Source organism: Triturus cristatus, chromosome 7 (assembly GCF_964204655.1).
Source record: "Triturus cristatus chromosome 7, aTriCri1.1, whole genome shotgun sequence".
NCBI lineage: Eukaryota > Metazoa > Chordata > Amphibia > Caudata > Salamandridae > Triturus > Triturus cristatus.
The window spans coordinates 1,715,803,707-1,715,820,658 of record NC_140590.1 but is presented as its reverse complement, the minus strand read 5'-3'; the positions used below and the strand labels follow the sequence as shown (position 1 = coordinate 1,715,820,658).

Genomic DNA, 16,952 nt, shown 5'->3' with positions numbered 1-16,952 from the left:
GGGTAAAACCCTTTGATACATCTGGCCCAATGCCTTTTATTTATCTGTTTTGCTAATTAACACATATACAAAAGGCATGGTCATTTACAATCCCAATAGCTCAAACTCTTGTAAATGCAAGACCTATCAAAGAAGCAGCCGCCATTGTCCCGAGCTGCTTGGAAAGTGAAAGCACGCAGTCACGCTGAATGTTGAAGGAAAGCATGTCGTGTTCAACCGAAGTGAAAGGGTCAGTCCTAATGGGAGGTTACAAATGAAGACAAGGCGGGACTATCAAGCCTATTAACAAATCAGAAGCCAACATTAACGAAGGGAAATGACACAAGTCAATGACAAATATGGGTGGAGAGTGGGCGGGGCTTCTATTCCATACACCAATACAGCATGCCGCAGAGCAGCGCATGCGTTGCCCAGGCTCGACCTAAAAATGAGTCAAAAGTAAGCTACTTTAGAGAATTAAAGGCATATGAAGGTAAACGTAAGCCAGTGGTTCTACACAAACCCAAATCCACCGGTTCAGGGACCCTCACACCGGCCCATTTATAAACCAGAATTATAATAAATTACCAAAGGGATACGGATTGTTAGGCATGGAGTATTAAATAACTTTTTACAATATCATTACATAGTTATTAATGAATACATTCACTCTAGAATATAAATTTAATTCAACCCTAGTTTATTATAAAATAAATGCCAAGTGGGGTTAGCTTAGATTTTCGTGGACTTTGTACTGCTTCACACTGCCACTTGGTCACCCACCTCAATGCAACAACGCAGCAAAAATGCATGTCTCTTGAATGTATATACCTCAAGTGTACCCTTAAGAAAACCCAATAAAATAAAATTTACATAAAAATGGGTTTACCTTTGATAAGTTTAACATTAGAAAATAAAGAATTGTGCAACAGGAACAAACATGTGATTTAAATCTTTTTAGTTGAGGTGGTTACTCTGTGAAGCTTCTATATAAACACCAATAGGCATTATCCAGTTACGTTTCTACAATCTACTCAACATTTGGAGTAATTCCCCAGAGGATAAAAATGGTTACTTATTATCAGAATACTTCAAATGTGCATCGATCCAAAGAAGGGGGAAAGTCTTGATGTCTTATTTAACTACACTTGAAAATTGGAGAAATTAACTGATAAAACTAGTAGCATTCTCTTCTATATTTAAGCCTTCAAGAAGCTGGTGCATGCCAAGGAATCTGTTATAGAGGACATTCACTAAAGTTACATCCTCAGTCAAACATTTTAAACAAATGTTTGTTCCTGTTGCAAAATACTTTGTTTTCTAATGTAAAACTGTTCCGATGTTAACCAATTTGAAATCAATTTTGTAATAAACTATTGTTGAACCACATCCTTATTTTATATTCTAGAGTGAATGTATTCATAGATAACTACATAAAGAAAGTGTGAGAAGATTTGTAATACTCCCCAAACAGTAGGTATCCTCTGGGATAGTTATATGCTAGTATGGAGAAATATATTGACTCTACATAGATTACCAGGAGTGGTTAGCAGAAGTGGCAAACAGAGGCGAGCAGGGCAGCCCCACTGGAAGTAGGGACACTAGTTTAGAAACAAAAAGTAGAAACAAGCACTGGCAAAGTCACCAGGTTTAGGTTATGACTGAAAATGCATCTTTTTTGACTGGTGAATTTGTGGCTATATGGCAGTGTAGAGTGCGAGCTTGCGAATGCTAGAATGAGCCAATGGGTGAATGAATGTTTTCATCCATGCAATCAATCACACTTCATTCAACACCGGGTCAGTAATCCTGGCACTCATGCATCTATTCATCCAACTACTGACTCACAATCTCAATAATTGTTGCTGACAAAATGCTTTCTATTTTAGAATGAACATGAGATTATAAACCGAATGTGACAAAAAGTATGATGACTAAAGTTGCTTTCAAGTGCAGTGCACAGAAGCACTGCATAAGAGACAGAATGAACCACCAAATGGCCTACAAGAATAAAATGCGAGAGGTTTACTCCTTTGAAGCCCATTGTATGTATACGTTTAGGTCTGGCTAGAGGCAGCTTTAGGTATGTCTCCAGAAATATGTTATATAACAAAGATAATAAAGAAAACAAAAACATATATAAATACATACATACATACATACATACATACATAGAGGGGATTTGGGTCACCCACTTTCGTCCAATGGCCTCTGCAGCTTACATTACATTTTGCAACCACAAAGAAAAGCATGGGGCAACGGGTTGCCCACTTCAGCTGGGACAATGAACCAGTCAATGGCTCTCTTGCACTGTGAGTGACCGCATTTTGGTTGATTACATGTGGACATGAGCCTAAAAAGTAGTGCTCTTCAGTGACGAAGCTGGTAGGTCAATACATTATTTTACCAATACTTTTTTCTTTCCCTTTATCCGGATTTATATGCAGGGCTCAAAAAATCCACTCGCCCAATGGCATTGTCGAGCAAGACCAGCTATTTTTAGGGACTACTGGCTCTTTCTAGGGAGTTGAAAATCCTCTAACTTCATTGGTGCAGGTGTAATGTTACATGAAGCTCCTGCGGCTTTTTGAACACAGATAAAGTAAATGTTACTAAGTGACCAGGGCGCCTGTAGCTGGAAACGACCTTATGAATGGTGGAGCAGCAACATTTTAACCAAGCAATTCGACCAGAAACCCCAGCCAAGTAAGCGGAGTGGCAGACTTTGAGGATATTTTGTATTATTGTGACCAAGTCCCCTTCACTAATCAGTGTGTCATGTCCTCTGCCCATTTATCCCCAGCACACAGAGAAGGCACGCTACAGTGCTTAGACAATAAACAAACAAGCAGCCCTGGTTTATCAGGGCACGTATAAACTTTTGTCGAGCAGCAAACGTCAGGGCTGGGGACAGGCGGTATTTATTGAAATGTAATCGCTGCTCTGCAAGGAGCAATAAAGCGGAAATTGCATCGGAGAAAATATCCACAGGAAGTGAATGGATAGGAGAGGGAAGGGGGAACCATGGCGCATAGAAAAAGCATCTGCACGGGGGAAGGGGGAACAAATTCGGAGCATATTTAAAACTTATAGCGCGAGGCCCATTAAGCCGGCCCGCGCGGAGTTAGAAAAACAAGACAGAAGGGAGTGAGAAAGTGTTTGCAATACCCGCACTGTCTAAATGAAAGTAAACACATTTAAAAAAAAGAAAATTATAGCGCAAAGTCCATAAAGAGGGTGCCGTGCTAAAGATGGGAGGGAGCGGCAAAGAGTTTACAATACCCGTTCAGCCCAAAGGAAAGTAAACAAATAATAAAAAAAAAACATTATAGCACGAATACCGCTGCAGCCTAAAGGAAAGTAAACAAATCAATAAAAAAATAAGAAAGCCTCAAATAAGAAAATAAAGGGGGGGGGGGGTGGACGCCATTCACGAAGAATGCAGCTGCCACCCTGCGCGCTGCTGCTCCTCCCGAAGGCAAAACGCCGTGGGAGTGAACATTACAAAAGAGGTGGGACATGCACCCGCCTTTAGCCATTTGCGTGCTTTCATTATTGAAAGACACACGCAAAAGCCAATCCAAGGTGTGGGAGGAGTCAGTACCACACGGAGTAGACACAAGAAGCCTCGCAGAGCAGCGCTCGACCTAAAAAAGAGAGATAATAAAAAGACCCTAGAGGACTGTGGGTTGAGAACAGAACTGAAAATATAGTATGGGAGCACCCCTTTAACTTTGCATCTCTACAGAGCATCTCCGGGTGTTCTGTAGTTCATTCAAGCATGCAAACATGGTGTGAAGTGTTTGAAAATCAAAACAAAGCATGCCCATCGATGATCTCACCTATATATTGTGATCATATGAGAAAATAGCCGAAGACCAAACTTACCTCTGCCATGTTTCAAAAGCTGTATCAAGAGTTGCTATTTAGCCTAGGGAAGAAGAAAATATTTACAATGAACGTGATACTTGACTTTGATATGAACTGATACATCATAGGGTATAACTGAGGTAGGAGGTCACATTTAACTTTTCACTCCCCTTGTGAACTTGGTCAATCCAATAAAACATGCCTGCCTTTCTTTTTCCACCATCTTAAATTGGACATTAAAACAGCTTCCCCGTTTGCCTAGTTTCCTCACTCTCATCCCGAATTCTGAAGCTCCACTGAAGGGCACAACTTGTGTTCAAACAATAAACAAATACATAATCGTGCTAGCCTCCAAGACTAACCAGACGTTCTCACCCACCGATATTAAATGGCAAGGGCCTTCTCGCTTTCAACCTCAGCATTCGAGTCTTGTAGAATGTTTCAGACATTCTCATTCCCTTTCAAGAGTTCAATATTTCACAGGTAGTCTATCCAATGCCATCAGAACCCACTACACAGTATACATATTTGAAACCCTTATTTAATAGATTTGTATTACTGTATCTCTACTCAAACTAACGTTTCACCTGTAATTAATGGGATCATTTTAATCTACTATATTTTTATTCTACTGCCAACAGTCATACACCAAATCAAATAGGTATGCCTGGACTACAAAATAAATGTTCTAAGCTCTATTCACTGGGAATGCCGATCCGTTGTGCAATGCACTTCAAAGAAGAATGGTCAGATCCTAAAGTGGGTCCTCTATAACATCTTTGATTATCTTTAATTAGTCAAATGCAAGGCATCTCTGGGCGCAACCTGACTTTGGCTTGTTTAGTAGGCATCATGGGCACATGGGTCTTCTTTCAGTGGTGTTCCCTCATACTCAGCTTCTGACATACTACCCCTTTCCATCCCAGAGAAGTCACCTGGTTTCTATTAGCCTCAAGTTGCATCTGTTTAAAAGTCATGTAATAATCATGTCATGCAACAAGGTCATTTATAGAGGCAAGTGGAGCCCAAAAAGAGACATTGGAGCTCAACACTAGCCCCTCAAACCTCCACCACCCTGGCCACATTTCACATCAACATTACTCTACTCCTTCTTCCCAAAGCCCTTCATAAACATTTCCTACCTCTTTACTCCACCACATCATTAAAAGCAATTGCTCCTGCCGTTCTACTTTTCACCATACTCTAAACTAGGATTATGTCCCACCGCAAAAGATGCACCTTCTTTTTGGCAACTACTTTGAATAAGTTTGTTGTTGCTTTGAAGAGTGAAAGGGCGACAGGACATACTATAAACAAGTAAATGACAGATCCCGGCCCTGAATTTTACTTTTTAATGGTTGCAGTTATTGTTCACTCTGAGCCCAAGTCGGTGGAAAAGGTGTGATAGACTCGAGCAGCTGGTTTATCAGAGGCGAAACAGGATTTTTGCCAGAATTCCTCTTGAAAAACGGGACTGGTGAGGATACCACCTCCAGTCAAACCATGATGCTCTAGTTTTCCAGAGTTAGGGAACTCCAAACACCTGGGTTGTCATGGTAAAATAAATGCTCTGACAACTCTGCACTTCACACGTGTTCTACATACTGCAAGGAGTAGAGTTAGGGATCCCCTTTAGCCCTGACAAATGCCTCTGATCAGTACCAGCATGTATGTGGGTAGAAACATGTCATCTTAGCATAAATGTGTGGGTAATTGTACCTACTTACTATCCCCTGTTTGTTTTTAACTGTACCTAAGGTACCCGCAATTAAAAAGGTATGATCCTGGATTTACCTTGAGATACTTTTCTGGATTCTTTCCTGTCTAATAATATTTTGTTAAATTCCCTCTTAATGAAGTTGAGTCCGCCTTGGTAGTATCATCCTACCAGGGTGGGGCGAGGTCACGGATGATGAAGCTTGCCACAAATAGTGGATGGGGCTTCCTCATCCAATCTAATTGGCACTCTTGGATTAAGGTGCATCTTTGCATGATGAGCTAACTTTCAGAATTTATTATGAAGGGGCCCAATGTGGGCTTATACTGCTTGACAGCGCATTCTTTTGTGTTTTCCATGAGAGTCTAGTATCTATTTCATTTGAACTAAACAGCACTAAGAATTACATTTAAGGTGAATCATTTTGAAAGATACTATTTTTATATGCATCGAACACATGTGTCTTAATGTTAACACTTGTGGTCAGGCTGTTTGTAAGTGCTCCAGAAAATGGTAGTATGGAGTCAAAAGCAGGGAAATGAAAGTACTGATTCACAAAAATATGCTCAAACATACAAATAGGAGAATCCTTTGTATGATTTACACAGATCTATGCATTTCTGCTGATGCACAAAATCTAAAAGGAATACGGTCATAACCGGTTGGGGGGGGGGGCCTATGAGGCAGGCAGGGGCTCGCCGTGAGGGCTGGGGCCATTGAATATACTGTCCGAGAATCCATCCTACTATAGTTCTGCAAACTGGGCAAAGTATGACTATTTCAACACTTGACTCTCAATGGTAGCGATGGTGAGCAGTCACAGGCTTCTCGGGAAGGTTAATGTAGGGGAAGATAGACTCCGCCCTAAACACCACACCCAGCAGCTCCATAATATGATTATCAAGACCAGTGTTCTTCTTTTGGAAAAGAGAAGTGCTTTATGTTACTAAAAAGTAACAATACTACACATTACAATGCACCAGATAACTAATGCTTGGGTGTGAGTGCCATGTGCTTCAAGGTAGGACCTCTGCTAGGTGCTCTATCCCCCTCTTCGTCACTTCACTCTAGAAGCTTGGGAATCTGGTGTTTTAGTTTCTACATCAGGTGTAGTGCTTTATCCCCCTTAGCACACAGTCACTTCTAGGACCTAAGCAGTCTGCATAGTCTCTCACCCGTTCCTCTTCAAGTAACGTGGAGCATCAATGAGCCTCCCACAGGTGGACAGGCTCCCTGGAGATACACAGGACCATGCACACGCTAACTTGCAGTACCCCTCAGGTGGAGCGGTAGCAGGCCATGAGTAGGGTCTTCAGATGGCAACAACAGAAGTAGGAGATTTTGGCAGTGGCCTTCTTCGAGGCTCTGGGGGGTCTTTTGGCACAGACAGGCCTCGTGGACTCCGCGGATCCAAGTCCTCCAGTGACTAACCTATCAATCGCGCTGGGGCCTCACTGGGTGGAGGCAGTTTGGCAGTTCACATCTCTAGATGAAGGGCTCCAATGACAATGTACTTCTAGACACTGTTTGGAGCACAAAGGCAACGGTCCGATTCAGGGCCTTGGTTGCCAGACAAAATGCCTTGAGGAGATAGTCTCATTCTTCAGAGCAGCATATTCCTCTCTACATCATTGAGAGTCAGTGATGGGCTAGCTACTCATGGGGGGGGGGGGGGGGTTGGACAATGTGAGGGCACCACAGCTTTAGCAGTCTTTACTTTCATGGCAGTCTGAAACATGGAGCCGGTGGTGCCGGGGTCACAGGCATGCAGCAGAGCTCATGGGGCAAATGTTGATCATGGCTTCAGCCATGCCATCTGATCTGGCACACTTCCACAAGTGCCATGGCAGCGACAGCAGGGGTGACACAGGAGGCTGCTCAGGCACGCTTAGAAAGTGTTATGTTATTAAAATTTGTAGAGCGCACATTTACCCTGAGGGGTCTTGGCTCTAACTGCACTTGAACATGACCTGAAACACCTTTAATTTTTGAAAAGCCATGTTTTAAGCTCTTTCCTGAGGTACAGTGATTCCTCTGACTGCGTTGGCCCACAAGTTCAATCACGCCTGTCATTCAGTTTGTGAGTCTCTGGAGGACTGACCACTGCATCCGAGTCAACTGCTTCTAGCCCCAGCCAATGGTCAGCTCCTCCTGCAGGGTTGGCTCGCTCTTTCCATCTGGCTCAGGTAGGACTCCTTGGATTCCCGGGACAAGTCAGACAGCTCTCCTTGAAATTGGATTTGCTGGTGATGTCCCCTCAACCCTGGGAAGCTTGCTGATAGGCAGACACCAGCTCTGGTAGCACAGTTGTTCTGTGTGTACACTGTGGAGCACCCTTTTCTTGGTCAGAGAGAACTCTGAACTGGACCAAGTGCATCAGAAGCTCCCACTTTTATACAGTGTTGGCAGACAGAGGATGTGAATTCTCCATCTTTGCAGAACAGGTCTGGATCAGTTCCCTCTTCTTGTGTCCTTCTCAGGTTGTCTTCAGCCTCAGCCTTTGACATGAGTAATGCTTCTCCCAGCTGGGTCATCTCCAAGTTGAGGAAGCCACAACAGCGGCAAAAAAGAAGTTGGCACCTGACTATCAACAGCCGCAATTGACATGATCAGGAAGACAGACAAGGGCTGCTCCTCTTCACAAGGACCCTTCACATCCTGACAACAGGAACTGCAATCCCACCCCTTATCCCTACCATCCGTCAAAAGGTAGTCCTGGAAGATTAATCGAAACCCCTCTGTATCAGAAAGGACTCACTCGAATTTTTAAGGGGAAGCTTATCTACTCTTGCCCCACTTCAGTGCCTGGGTTCCTTTCATACTGCCTAAGGAATGCGAGCAATACACTTACACTGTCTGGGGGAAAAAACCTAATCTGCACATGAACAGTCTGGGGCTTCCAAAATAGACCCACGGGCATGTGCCACTCTGGTTCACCCAGGAACTCATACAACGCCCATCAAGCTGCACATCCTTCACAGATGCATCCTGGAACATAAGATCCTGGCATCAGAATTAGCGGTGCAAAGCCAACAGCATAACTTTAGGTGAATGGGTCACTAGGCTCCCAGTCACAGGGCACCGTTAGAAGGACTTGCAATGGTATAATCACTACAAAACAAGGTACGTTGCCATAAGCACACTACACACGTGAACCCGTGACAGGGAGGGTAGTCCTCCAGAGGGTTTGTTTGGTGCATCCCTCTTGGTTACGGACCACTCATAAATCAAGAGCAGGTCTCGGTCATCACACACATACTAGATTACCAAGAGGCTGTAGCCAAAAACTGAAAACCAGACACTAGATACCAAATCTGTATCTAAAATAGGAACTTCTATGGATTGAATGCAGGGTGGATAATTCACTGGTGGCCACCTGGGTGAAATGCACAATGACACGTATTTATTTTGTTGTCCACAGGGGGTCAGACATTTCCCTATGAAAAATCCCTTTCATTTGCCATCTTGAATAGGCGCTGGCTCCATTTTATAACCACTGTTTATTGCATGCATTTGCAGAGAAGGAAACAACCCGCTCACCGTCTGGCAATACCCACATGTATTATTATTTATGTGTATTTTATCACGTCCTGCATAGCCACCATTCCTGAAAACCCCACTCACAAGCCTACGTTGGTACATAATCGGTTTTTACACACTTAAAATCAAAATATGTTTGCCTAAAAATCTGACTCAAAAACACACTGTAGTGAGATTAGGAAAGAGGGATTGAAACCTAGATTAACCCGTTCGACGCGCATGACGGAACGGTTCCGTCATGCACGTCGGTTGGGCTGTGCTTATGACGGAACCGTTCCGTCATGGCCCCGCCCGCGCACGGAACCTTCAGCGTGGCGCGGAAATCCGCGCCGCGCTGAAGGGGTTAAAAACCAGGTAATTTGTGTCCGATGACGCTTTGAGTCATCTGCGCTCGATTTAAGAATTTGTCATATGCTTGAGGATTAAAAAAAACAATTAGATATATTTGCATATTAAGTTATAATATATAAATAATATAACTTTTTATTGTGGAGAGGTGTGGTGCAGCAGCCAGGGCAGCTGACTTTGGAGCACAGGGCTCACGATTCGATCCCCGGCTCCGGCGGCAGCTCAGCGCAGCACCATGTGATTCTGGGCAATAGTTCACCAGATTTACGATGTATTACTGAAATTGCAACTGGACAGCAGGGTGGCCACTGTACACTGAATCTATCACCCTTGGAGAAAACAACAAAGCAGCAAGTGAACAAAAGTGAGTGGCACATAACTAGAAAGCAACAAGCATTGGCAAAGCCAGCAGGTCTTGCCTATGCAAGAGCTATTGGCTTTGACAATGTGTTTATCCATGTTGTACACCAGTATGGCTGCCGCTCAGCATGGTTAAAAGTAATTGGCATGGAGTGGTAGAGTTGGCTAGATTGGAAAGGAGTTGAGATTGACTGGGGAAGAGTGGCGTGGAGTAGATTAGGGTGGACTGAGGTAGTTTAGAGTAGGGTATATTGGAATGAGTGCGATGGAATGGGGTGAAGTGGGGTAGAATACAGTGCTGGAGATGGGAGTGGGTAGCATGGGGAGGCGCAAATTGGGCTAGATTGGACTAGATTAGATTTGGGTAAAGTGGAGTGGTAGAGCGCAGTTGGGTAGAATGATGGAGTGGGGTAGATTGGGGATGAGTGGGTAGATTGGAGTAGACTGGGATGGGGTATATTGGGATGGATTGGAGTAGACTGGGGTAGATCAGGTAGAGTGGGATACATTGGGGTAGACTGGAGTGGGGTAGACTGGGTAAGAGTGGAGTGCATTGGATTGGGGTAGATTGGAGTGGAGTAGATCGAGTGGAGTTGGATAGATTGGAGTGGAATAGAGATTGGAGTGGAGTGAGGTAGAGTGTAGTGGAATAGATTAGGGTGGAGTGGGGTATAGTAGACTGGGGTGAGGTGAAGTGGGGTAGACTAGATTGGAGTATGGAGGAGTGGAGTGGATTGAGGCAGATTCGAGTGGAGTGTGGTAGATTGGAATGAGTTGGGTAGAGTGGTGTAGATTGGAGTGAGGTAGATTGTGGTGGAGTGGAGTAGATTGGTTTGGAGAGGGCTAGATTACAGTGGAGAGGAGTTGGATAGATTACAGTGAAGTGTGGGAAATTGGATTGGAGTAAAGTGGGGTAGATTGGAGAGGGTTGGATGGAAGTAGACTCGAGCAGAGTGGGGTAGATTTCAGTGGAGTGGATTGGGTTAGATGGAGTGAAGTGGGGTAGAGCGGAGTAGACTTGAATGGGGTAGACTGAAGTGACGTAGACTGTAGTGGAGTTGGTTAGATTGGAGTGGTGTATGGTAGATTGGAGGGGGGTATATTGTTGCAAACTGGAATGGTGTGGGTAGGTTGGGTTACATTGGTGTTCAGTGGAGTGGGGTGGGGTAAAGTGCAGTGGGGTGAGTCGATAGGCGTTGCAGAGTGTCTTACAGTGGAGGCGCACAGAGTGGATTGGCACGTCACAGTGGTGTGGCGTAGTGTGGGTTATGCAAAGTGTGGTAGCCCACTGACATTAAAGACAACACACTTTCGATTGTTGACCATTACATTTGCACCCTAATACAGTTTTACTGCATACAACCGATAACGTGTGCAAATGTTATCAACTGCTGTTGGTGTGTTTTGATCGTATTCAAATATTTGTTTCTACCACACTTCAGAATTACAATTTTTTTTTAAAAGCTTCATTTGTACTAATTGATATATTCTGAAACATCTTTAGTCATGTAAAAAAAAAAAAAACATCCACCATGCTCTCCTCTTACATGGGTACTCAGCAGGACTGTCACATAAATTCTCTCACTTTGAAGTCAGAAAATGAAAAATAAACCCCAAGCTCCTTGGAAGAGAAACCCTTACATTTGACCTGTCTTTGAATGCACAGTAAGTGTGGCAAGATGAGAACACGATGTTAAGGCCTGTTTACAGAAAGCAAATCTGTGAAAGAATACAGTAAACAAGGTTTGGGCAACAGGAGGGGTGAACTCATGCTTGACAGCCTAAAGTAAATAAAGCTAGCAAATAGAAAGCCAGAAAATGTGAGTTACAAACCACAAAGCACATGGTAAGCAACAGAAAATGTATTTAGCAAACCAGACAGCTGGGCTGTCTGGTAGGCTTTTACCTCAAAGGGAGCTTCATTAAGTAGATTAAATAAAAAAAATATATAAAGGAAGACTGAAACATGGTAGGAAAAACAAAAAATTGTGAAGAAAAGATGGTTAAACAATAGAAATTGAGAGGGAAGACTGGCAAAAAGTATAAGATGAGAAGTGAGAATAAAGATTCAAGAGAGGATAGACTGAGTTTCAAGTATCATTTCTTATATAGGTCACCCAACCCAGGTGTTTTATGTCTGGTGAGTTCACTAAAATTATATATCCAATATATTTAAATTGCAAGGACGTTCAGCCAGGCCTCTTCTTCCACTGGTCTGTTCTGTCATTTACATTTTTGTCCCTCCCACTGCAGCATACAGAGGCCAAAGGGTCAGCGCACTCAAGCCAATTACTAACTTCACTGTATCATCATTCTTTCCTTTCATGAGGGACACAGTGTGAGATAACATAGTTCCTTCAGTGTCATCAACTGTTCTAGCAAGTGTGCCATCTGAGAACAAAAAAAAAACTTTGCTTTTAGCCATTTTTTTTTTTTTTACACTGACAAGAACCCTGCAGCTTCTGCTGACAGCATTTTGCAAAAGACATGATGATGCAAAACTAGCACTGACAAATCCAAGAGGGTGACGGCCAACTATTTGCTTTGCCAGGTCCGGTTTCACACTGCATTCTGTACCTAGAGACCCAGGTTTTATAATCTGATAAACATGACTTCAAAGCAGAAACCAAAAAAAAAAAAAACTCACCTGCGCTACTCATACATGGCTGTGGGAAACTCAAGAGGTTTGGTTCAGAAACAACCATGTAGGAGGGAGGCCAAAATATGCTAACACCGTTTTTAACCACTTCGACATCTACATATACGTTTTTACTTAACATATGATGGCAGACATTGACATTTTAAATACTTGATAGCAGAGTTGTGTAGAACCAAACAGCTGTGTGGTTAACTTTGCGAAAAGGGGAGCACGGGCTGCAGGAACAGCTGAGACGTTATGACTGACACCACTGTGCCTTTTACCACAGGCAAGACTGAAAATCAGCGTCTCCAAGGCAAGGAGCATGATTATGGTCGAAATGTGGGATTTAGAAGAACATTAGTCCAATAAAGTATGCCATTCAAAGCTTCCCAAGGATCAAGGTATCAGTGGTTGGTGTGATGAATGGAAAGACGGACACTATTATTGCCACCACGTTTGTATCACTGGTGGTCCCTGTAATGTGGTGCTGAATTGGACGGGTGCTAGGACCGCCTCGGACTAGGAGGCAGGGAGGGGCGGGACCAAGGCGGGGCAAGTAGATGCCCGGGAAAAGAACGGCAGTTAGAGGCAGGCTAGCAACGAAGTAGGTTGTGTGTAATAAAGAAAGAGTTGAACCCTCACTCGTGTCTGCGTTGTACCTCCGCCGACACTACAGCTGGCGACGAGGGTTGGCCACGAAGCGCGTGGTGCATGCCTGGAAGGTGGGACTGCGTGGACGAGCTCCGTGAGCGTGGAGTGCTCCGGACGGTGATTCGGCAGCCCACCCCGATCGCGTTCATGTGTGAGGGCCGCGACACGGGTATCTGCCCCGGTCGCTTATGGAGTGCTGCCTGCTGTGACAGCGCATGGGAGCTGGTGTGCGTGTGTGCAGCCGAAGTGCCTCCCCTCTGGTGAGACTCTGCGTGGTGGTCCCCCGCGCGTGGCGAGACGCGACGACGATCTGGGAGCCCACCCCGATCGCGTGCTGCCCGCTCCGAAGTGGCTGGTGAGTGGAGGATCGTCTGAGGTGCCCCCCCCTTCGGTGGAGTCGCTGTGAGGAGGACTGCTCCGGTCAAAGAGATCACGATCTGGGTGCCCACCCCTGTCGTGTGCTGCCTGCACTGGAGGACTCGTGGTGAGAGCCTCCCCTCGAGGGATACGTGTGGAGCAGTTTCTGGACTGGCTGGAGAGTGGTGGTCTGCGTGTGGAGATCGAGCCTGGAGGGGCGTGTGCAAGTGAGGCGGCCATCTTTGAGTCAGGCGCCTCCACCTATCCCCTGCAAGGTCACTCCGGCGGCCATCTTTAGTCAGGCAGAAGCTGAATTTGGCAACAAGCATTGATACAAGCAACTGCAAGCCCAGAAAACCATCAAGCATTGGTAACACTAAACTGAAAGTAGCAACAAGCATTGACACAAGCAATTGCAAGTTCAGAAAACCATCAAGCATTGGTAACATTACATTGAAAGTGGCATCAAGCATTGACACATGCAATTGCGAGCCTGGACAATCATCAAGCATTGGTAACATTAAAGGAAATCGTATCAAAAGCAAAACCAACGTTGGCAAACGGTCCCTGCCATGTCGACGTCACCGGTCCGCCCGTCTGGGTCTACGTCGCCCATCGATGGGCAGTTGGGCATGCTCGGTGTGTCTTTCCTGCGCCCACCTGAGAAGTTGGTTCTTGAAACTGGCGGAGGCATGGGCCTCCGGTGGAAAGAATGGCTCGAGGACTTAGAGGATTTCATGAAAGGGTCGTAGGTGGCGGATCCTGGCCAACAGCTCATAGCGTTACGTAACCTGATAGGCAAGGACGTTGGGCAAATAATAAAAGAACTACCAGCTGCGGATGCGGCATCCTACGCCTCTGTGTGCGCGGCGCTCAACAGAAAATTCCTTCACAAACGTAATATAGACTATGAGAGGTACACCTTCAATCTTACTGCTCAAGAAAAAGATGAGCCCATGAGCTCATTCATCACCCGCCTCAGACGCTTGGCTTGTTACTGCGAATTGGATTCCTTCGCGACAGAGGATGCTCTGCGCCTGCGGGTCATTGAGGGGTGCCAATCCGAATCGCTGAGAAGGAAATTGCTAAAAAAGAGCTATTCCCTCGATGAAATAGAAGAGATGACACGTGTGCATGACCAAGCGGAAGAACATGCCAAGAAAATGGAGGCTGGGAGAGGTGAGAAGCGCGAGCAAGCCTTCAGAATTCAATCACGCACCGGACACAGACGCTCACCGGCGAAACACAGGCCGTCTAGTGACAGGAGGGCACAACAGTCGGTGCGTAGGAGACATCGCAGCTCCAGTCGCAACAACAGACGGAGAGATCGGCGGCTCAAGTGCTATCGCTGTGGGTATGATTTTCCTCACACAGATGGGTGTCCCGCCATGGGTCAGGAGTGCCGTAAGTGCGGAGGGGAAAATCACTTTGAAAATGTTTGCAGTAATCACAGAAGGCTCACATCAAGAGGCCATGACAGGGCTTCTCGGTCGGCTGGCACAAGACATCAGGCCAAGGCAGTACGGGATCGGCGGGCCTCGTCAACAGGTTCCTCTCAGTCCAGTTGTCAGTCATACAAAAGTCACAGACAAAGGCACACGTCGTCTCAAGACTCCAGGTCACTATCGCCCATCTCGCAAGACAGTGACGAGTATGTATGCATGGTCGCGGATCCTGACCGACTCAGAAAGTACCCCCGACTCAGTATACAAGTGGGAAAACACCATACGAAGTTTGTCATGGACAGTGGAGCTTCCTTGAACTACATGCCAGTAGCAGATTACCAGTGAATCAATACTCGTCCATCACTGCGCCCTGCCCATGTAAAAGTATATACATGGATGTCAAGAAAGCCACTCCCATGCTTGGGGAAATTTTCAACGCAACTCACATACAGGGATCGGACCATCCCCGCACACATTCACGTCATCGAAGGGCCGGAAGCTGACTGTCTCCTAAGCCTTCCAACTGCGGAACGACTACGCCTGGTGGACATCCTGTATCGCGTGGATGATGAGCTTGATGTGACACTGAAATTTCCAAAACTGTTCTCTGGCCTGGGGAAGATGACTCGCTGCCAGATTCGATTGCATATCAATGACCAGGTAGCGCCCATAGCACAACACCACCGGCGGATCCCTTTCCACCTGCAACAAGCCGTTGAACGAGAGCTACAAGATTTGCTTGATGCGGATATCATCGAACGGACAGAGGGACCTACACCATGGGTCTCTCCGGTGGTTGTCGTGCCAAAGAAGGGCGAACTTGACAAGGTTAGGTTGTGTGTGGAGATGAGGGCGCCCAACACTGCCATTGAGCGAGAGAGACACGCAGGGCCGCATATCAGTGATATGATTGCGGCACTTAATGGAGCCACGATATTCTCCAAATTAGTTTTAAACAAAGGGTATCATCAACTCGAGTTACACGAAAAATCAAGATACATAACGACGTTTTCCACTCACGTCGGCCTGTTCCGGTATAAGCGACTCAGCTTTGGCGTGTCATCCGCGGCTGAAATATTTCAGGAAGCCATCAGGAAGGTCATTCACCACATTCCTAACACTCTTAACTACAGTGATGACATCCTCGTGTATGGGTCCACCACACAGGATCATGACACTGCGTTGGAGCGAGTTTGCCACGCCTTGCTGGAAGCCAATCTCACTCTAAACAAAGCTAAGTGTGAGTTCCACAAATCCACACTAAAGTTCTTTGGCCACATCTTCTCGCAAGCAGGAATGAGACCGGACCCGGAGAAGGTGGCGGCGCTGAATGATACCCCCAGCCCCCGAGATGTAGGGGACGTTCGATCTTTTCTTGGAATGGCTAGCTACTGTTCGCGCTACATCCAAAACTACGCGACAATCAGCTACCCGCTGCGGCAGCTCACGAAACAAGGGCACTCATTTCAGTGGTCAGCGGAGTGTGAACAGGCCTTTAAGGACATCAAGGCAGCTGTGGAGTCTGCCGACAACATGGCATATTTTGATCAAAAGAAGAAAACAGAAATTACGGTGGACGCCAGTCCAGTCGGGTTGAGAGCAATACTGGCTCAATATGAATCAGAGGGAGAACAACGGCATATAATCGCGTACGCGAGCAGGAGTCTGACGGAGGCCGAGAAAGCGTACTCACAACCAGAGAAGGAGAGCTTAGCCGTTGTCTGGGCCTGCGAACACTTTCACATTTTTGTGTACGGCAAACACTTTACGCTAATCACTGATCATCAAGCTCTTATTACCATCTTTGGCAATCCACGGGCAATATGACCCCCAGAATAGAACGATGGGGTCTTCGACTTCAAGAGTACACATATACAATCGTGCACAAGCCAGGCAAAGCGGAGAATCCCGCTAACTACATGTCACGGCACCCCAAGGTAACAACACGGTGCAAATCTTCTGTGGCAGAAGAATACATTTGCTTTGTGGCGGACCAAGCCCGGCCACCAGCTGTCCAGGTCGACGCCATCATCGATGCTACTCT

The 16,952-nt window shown here is 45.7% G+C and overlaps 1 protein-coding gene across 5 annotated transcripts in view; it reads right to left on the bottom strand.

Annotated features, from left to right (window-relative positions):
* Positions 1 to 16,952, bottom strand: part of LOC146812865 (ragulator complex protein LAMTOR3-like) — a 120,968-nt gene that overhangs the window by 97,850 nt on the left and 6,166 nt on the right. For all 5 annotated transcript variants that reach the window (XM_085619940.1, XM_085619938.1, XM_085619937.1 and 2 more), the window contains one exon: positions 3,868 to 3,910. In XM_085619940.1, the coding sequence (XP_085476066.1) occupies positions 3,868 to 3,876 (9 nt within the window). In that variant the 5' untranslated portion in view covers positions 3,877 to 3,910. The remainder of the gene's footprint in view (positions 1 to 3,867; positions 3,911 to 16,952) is intronic.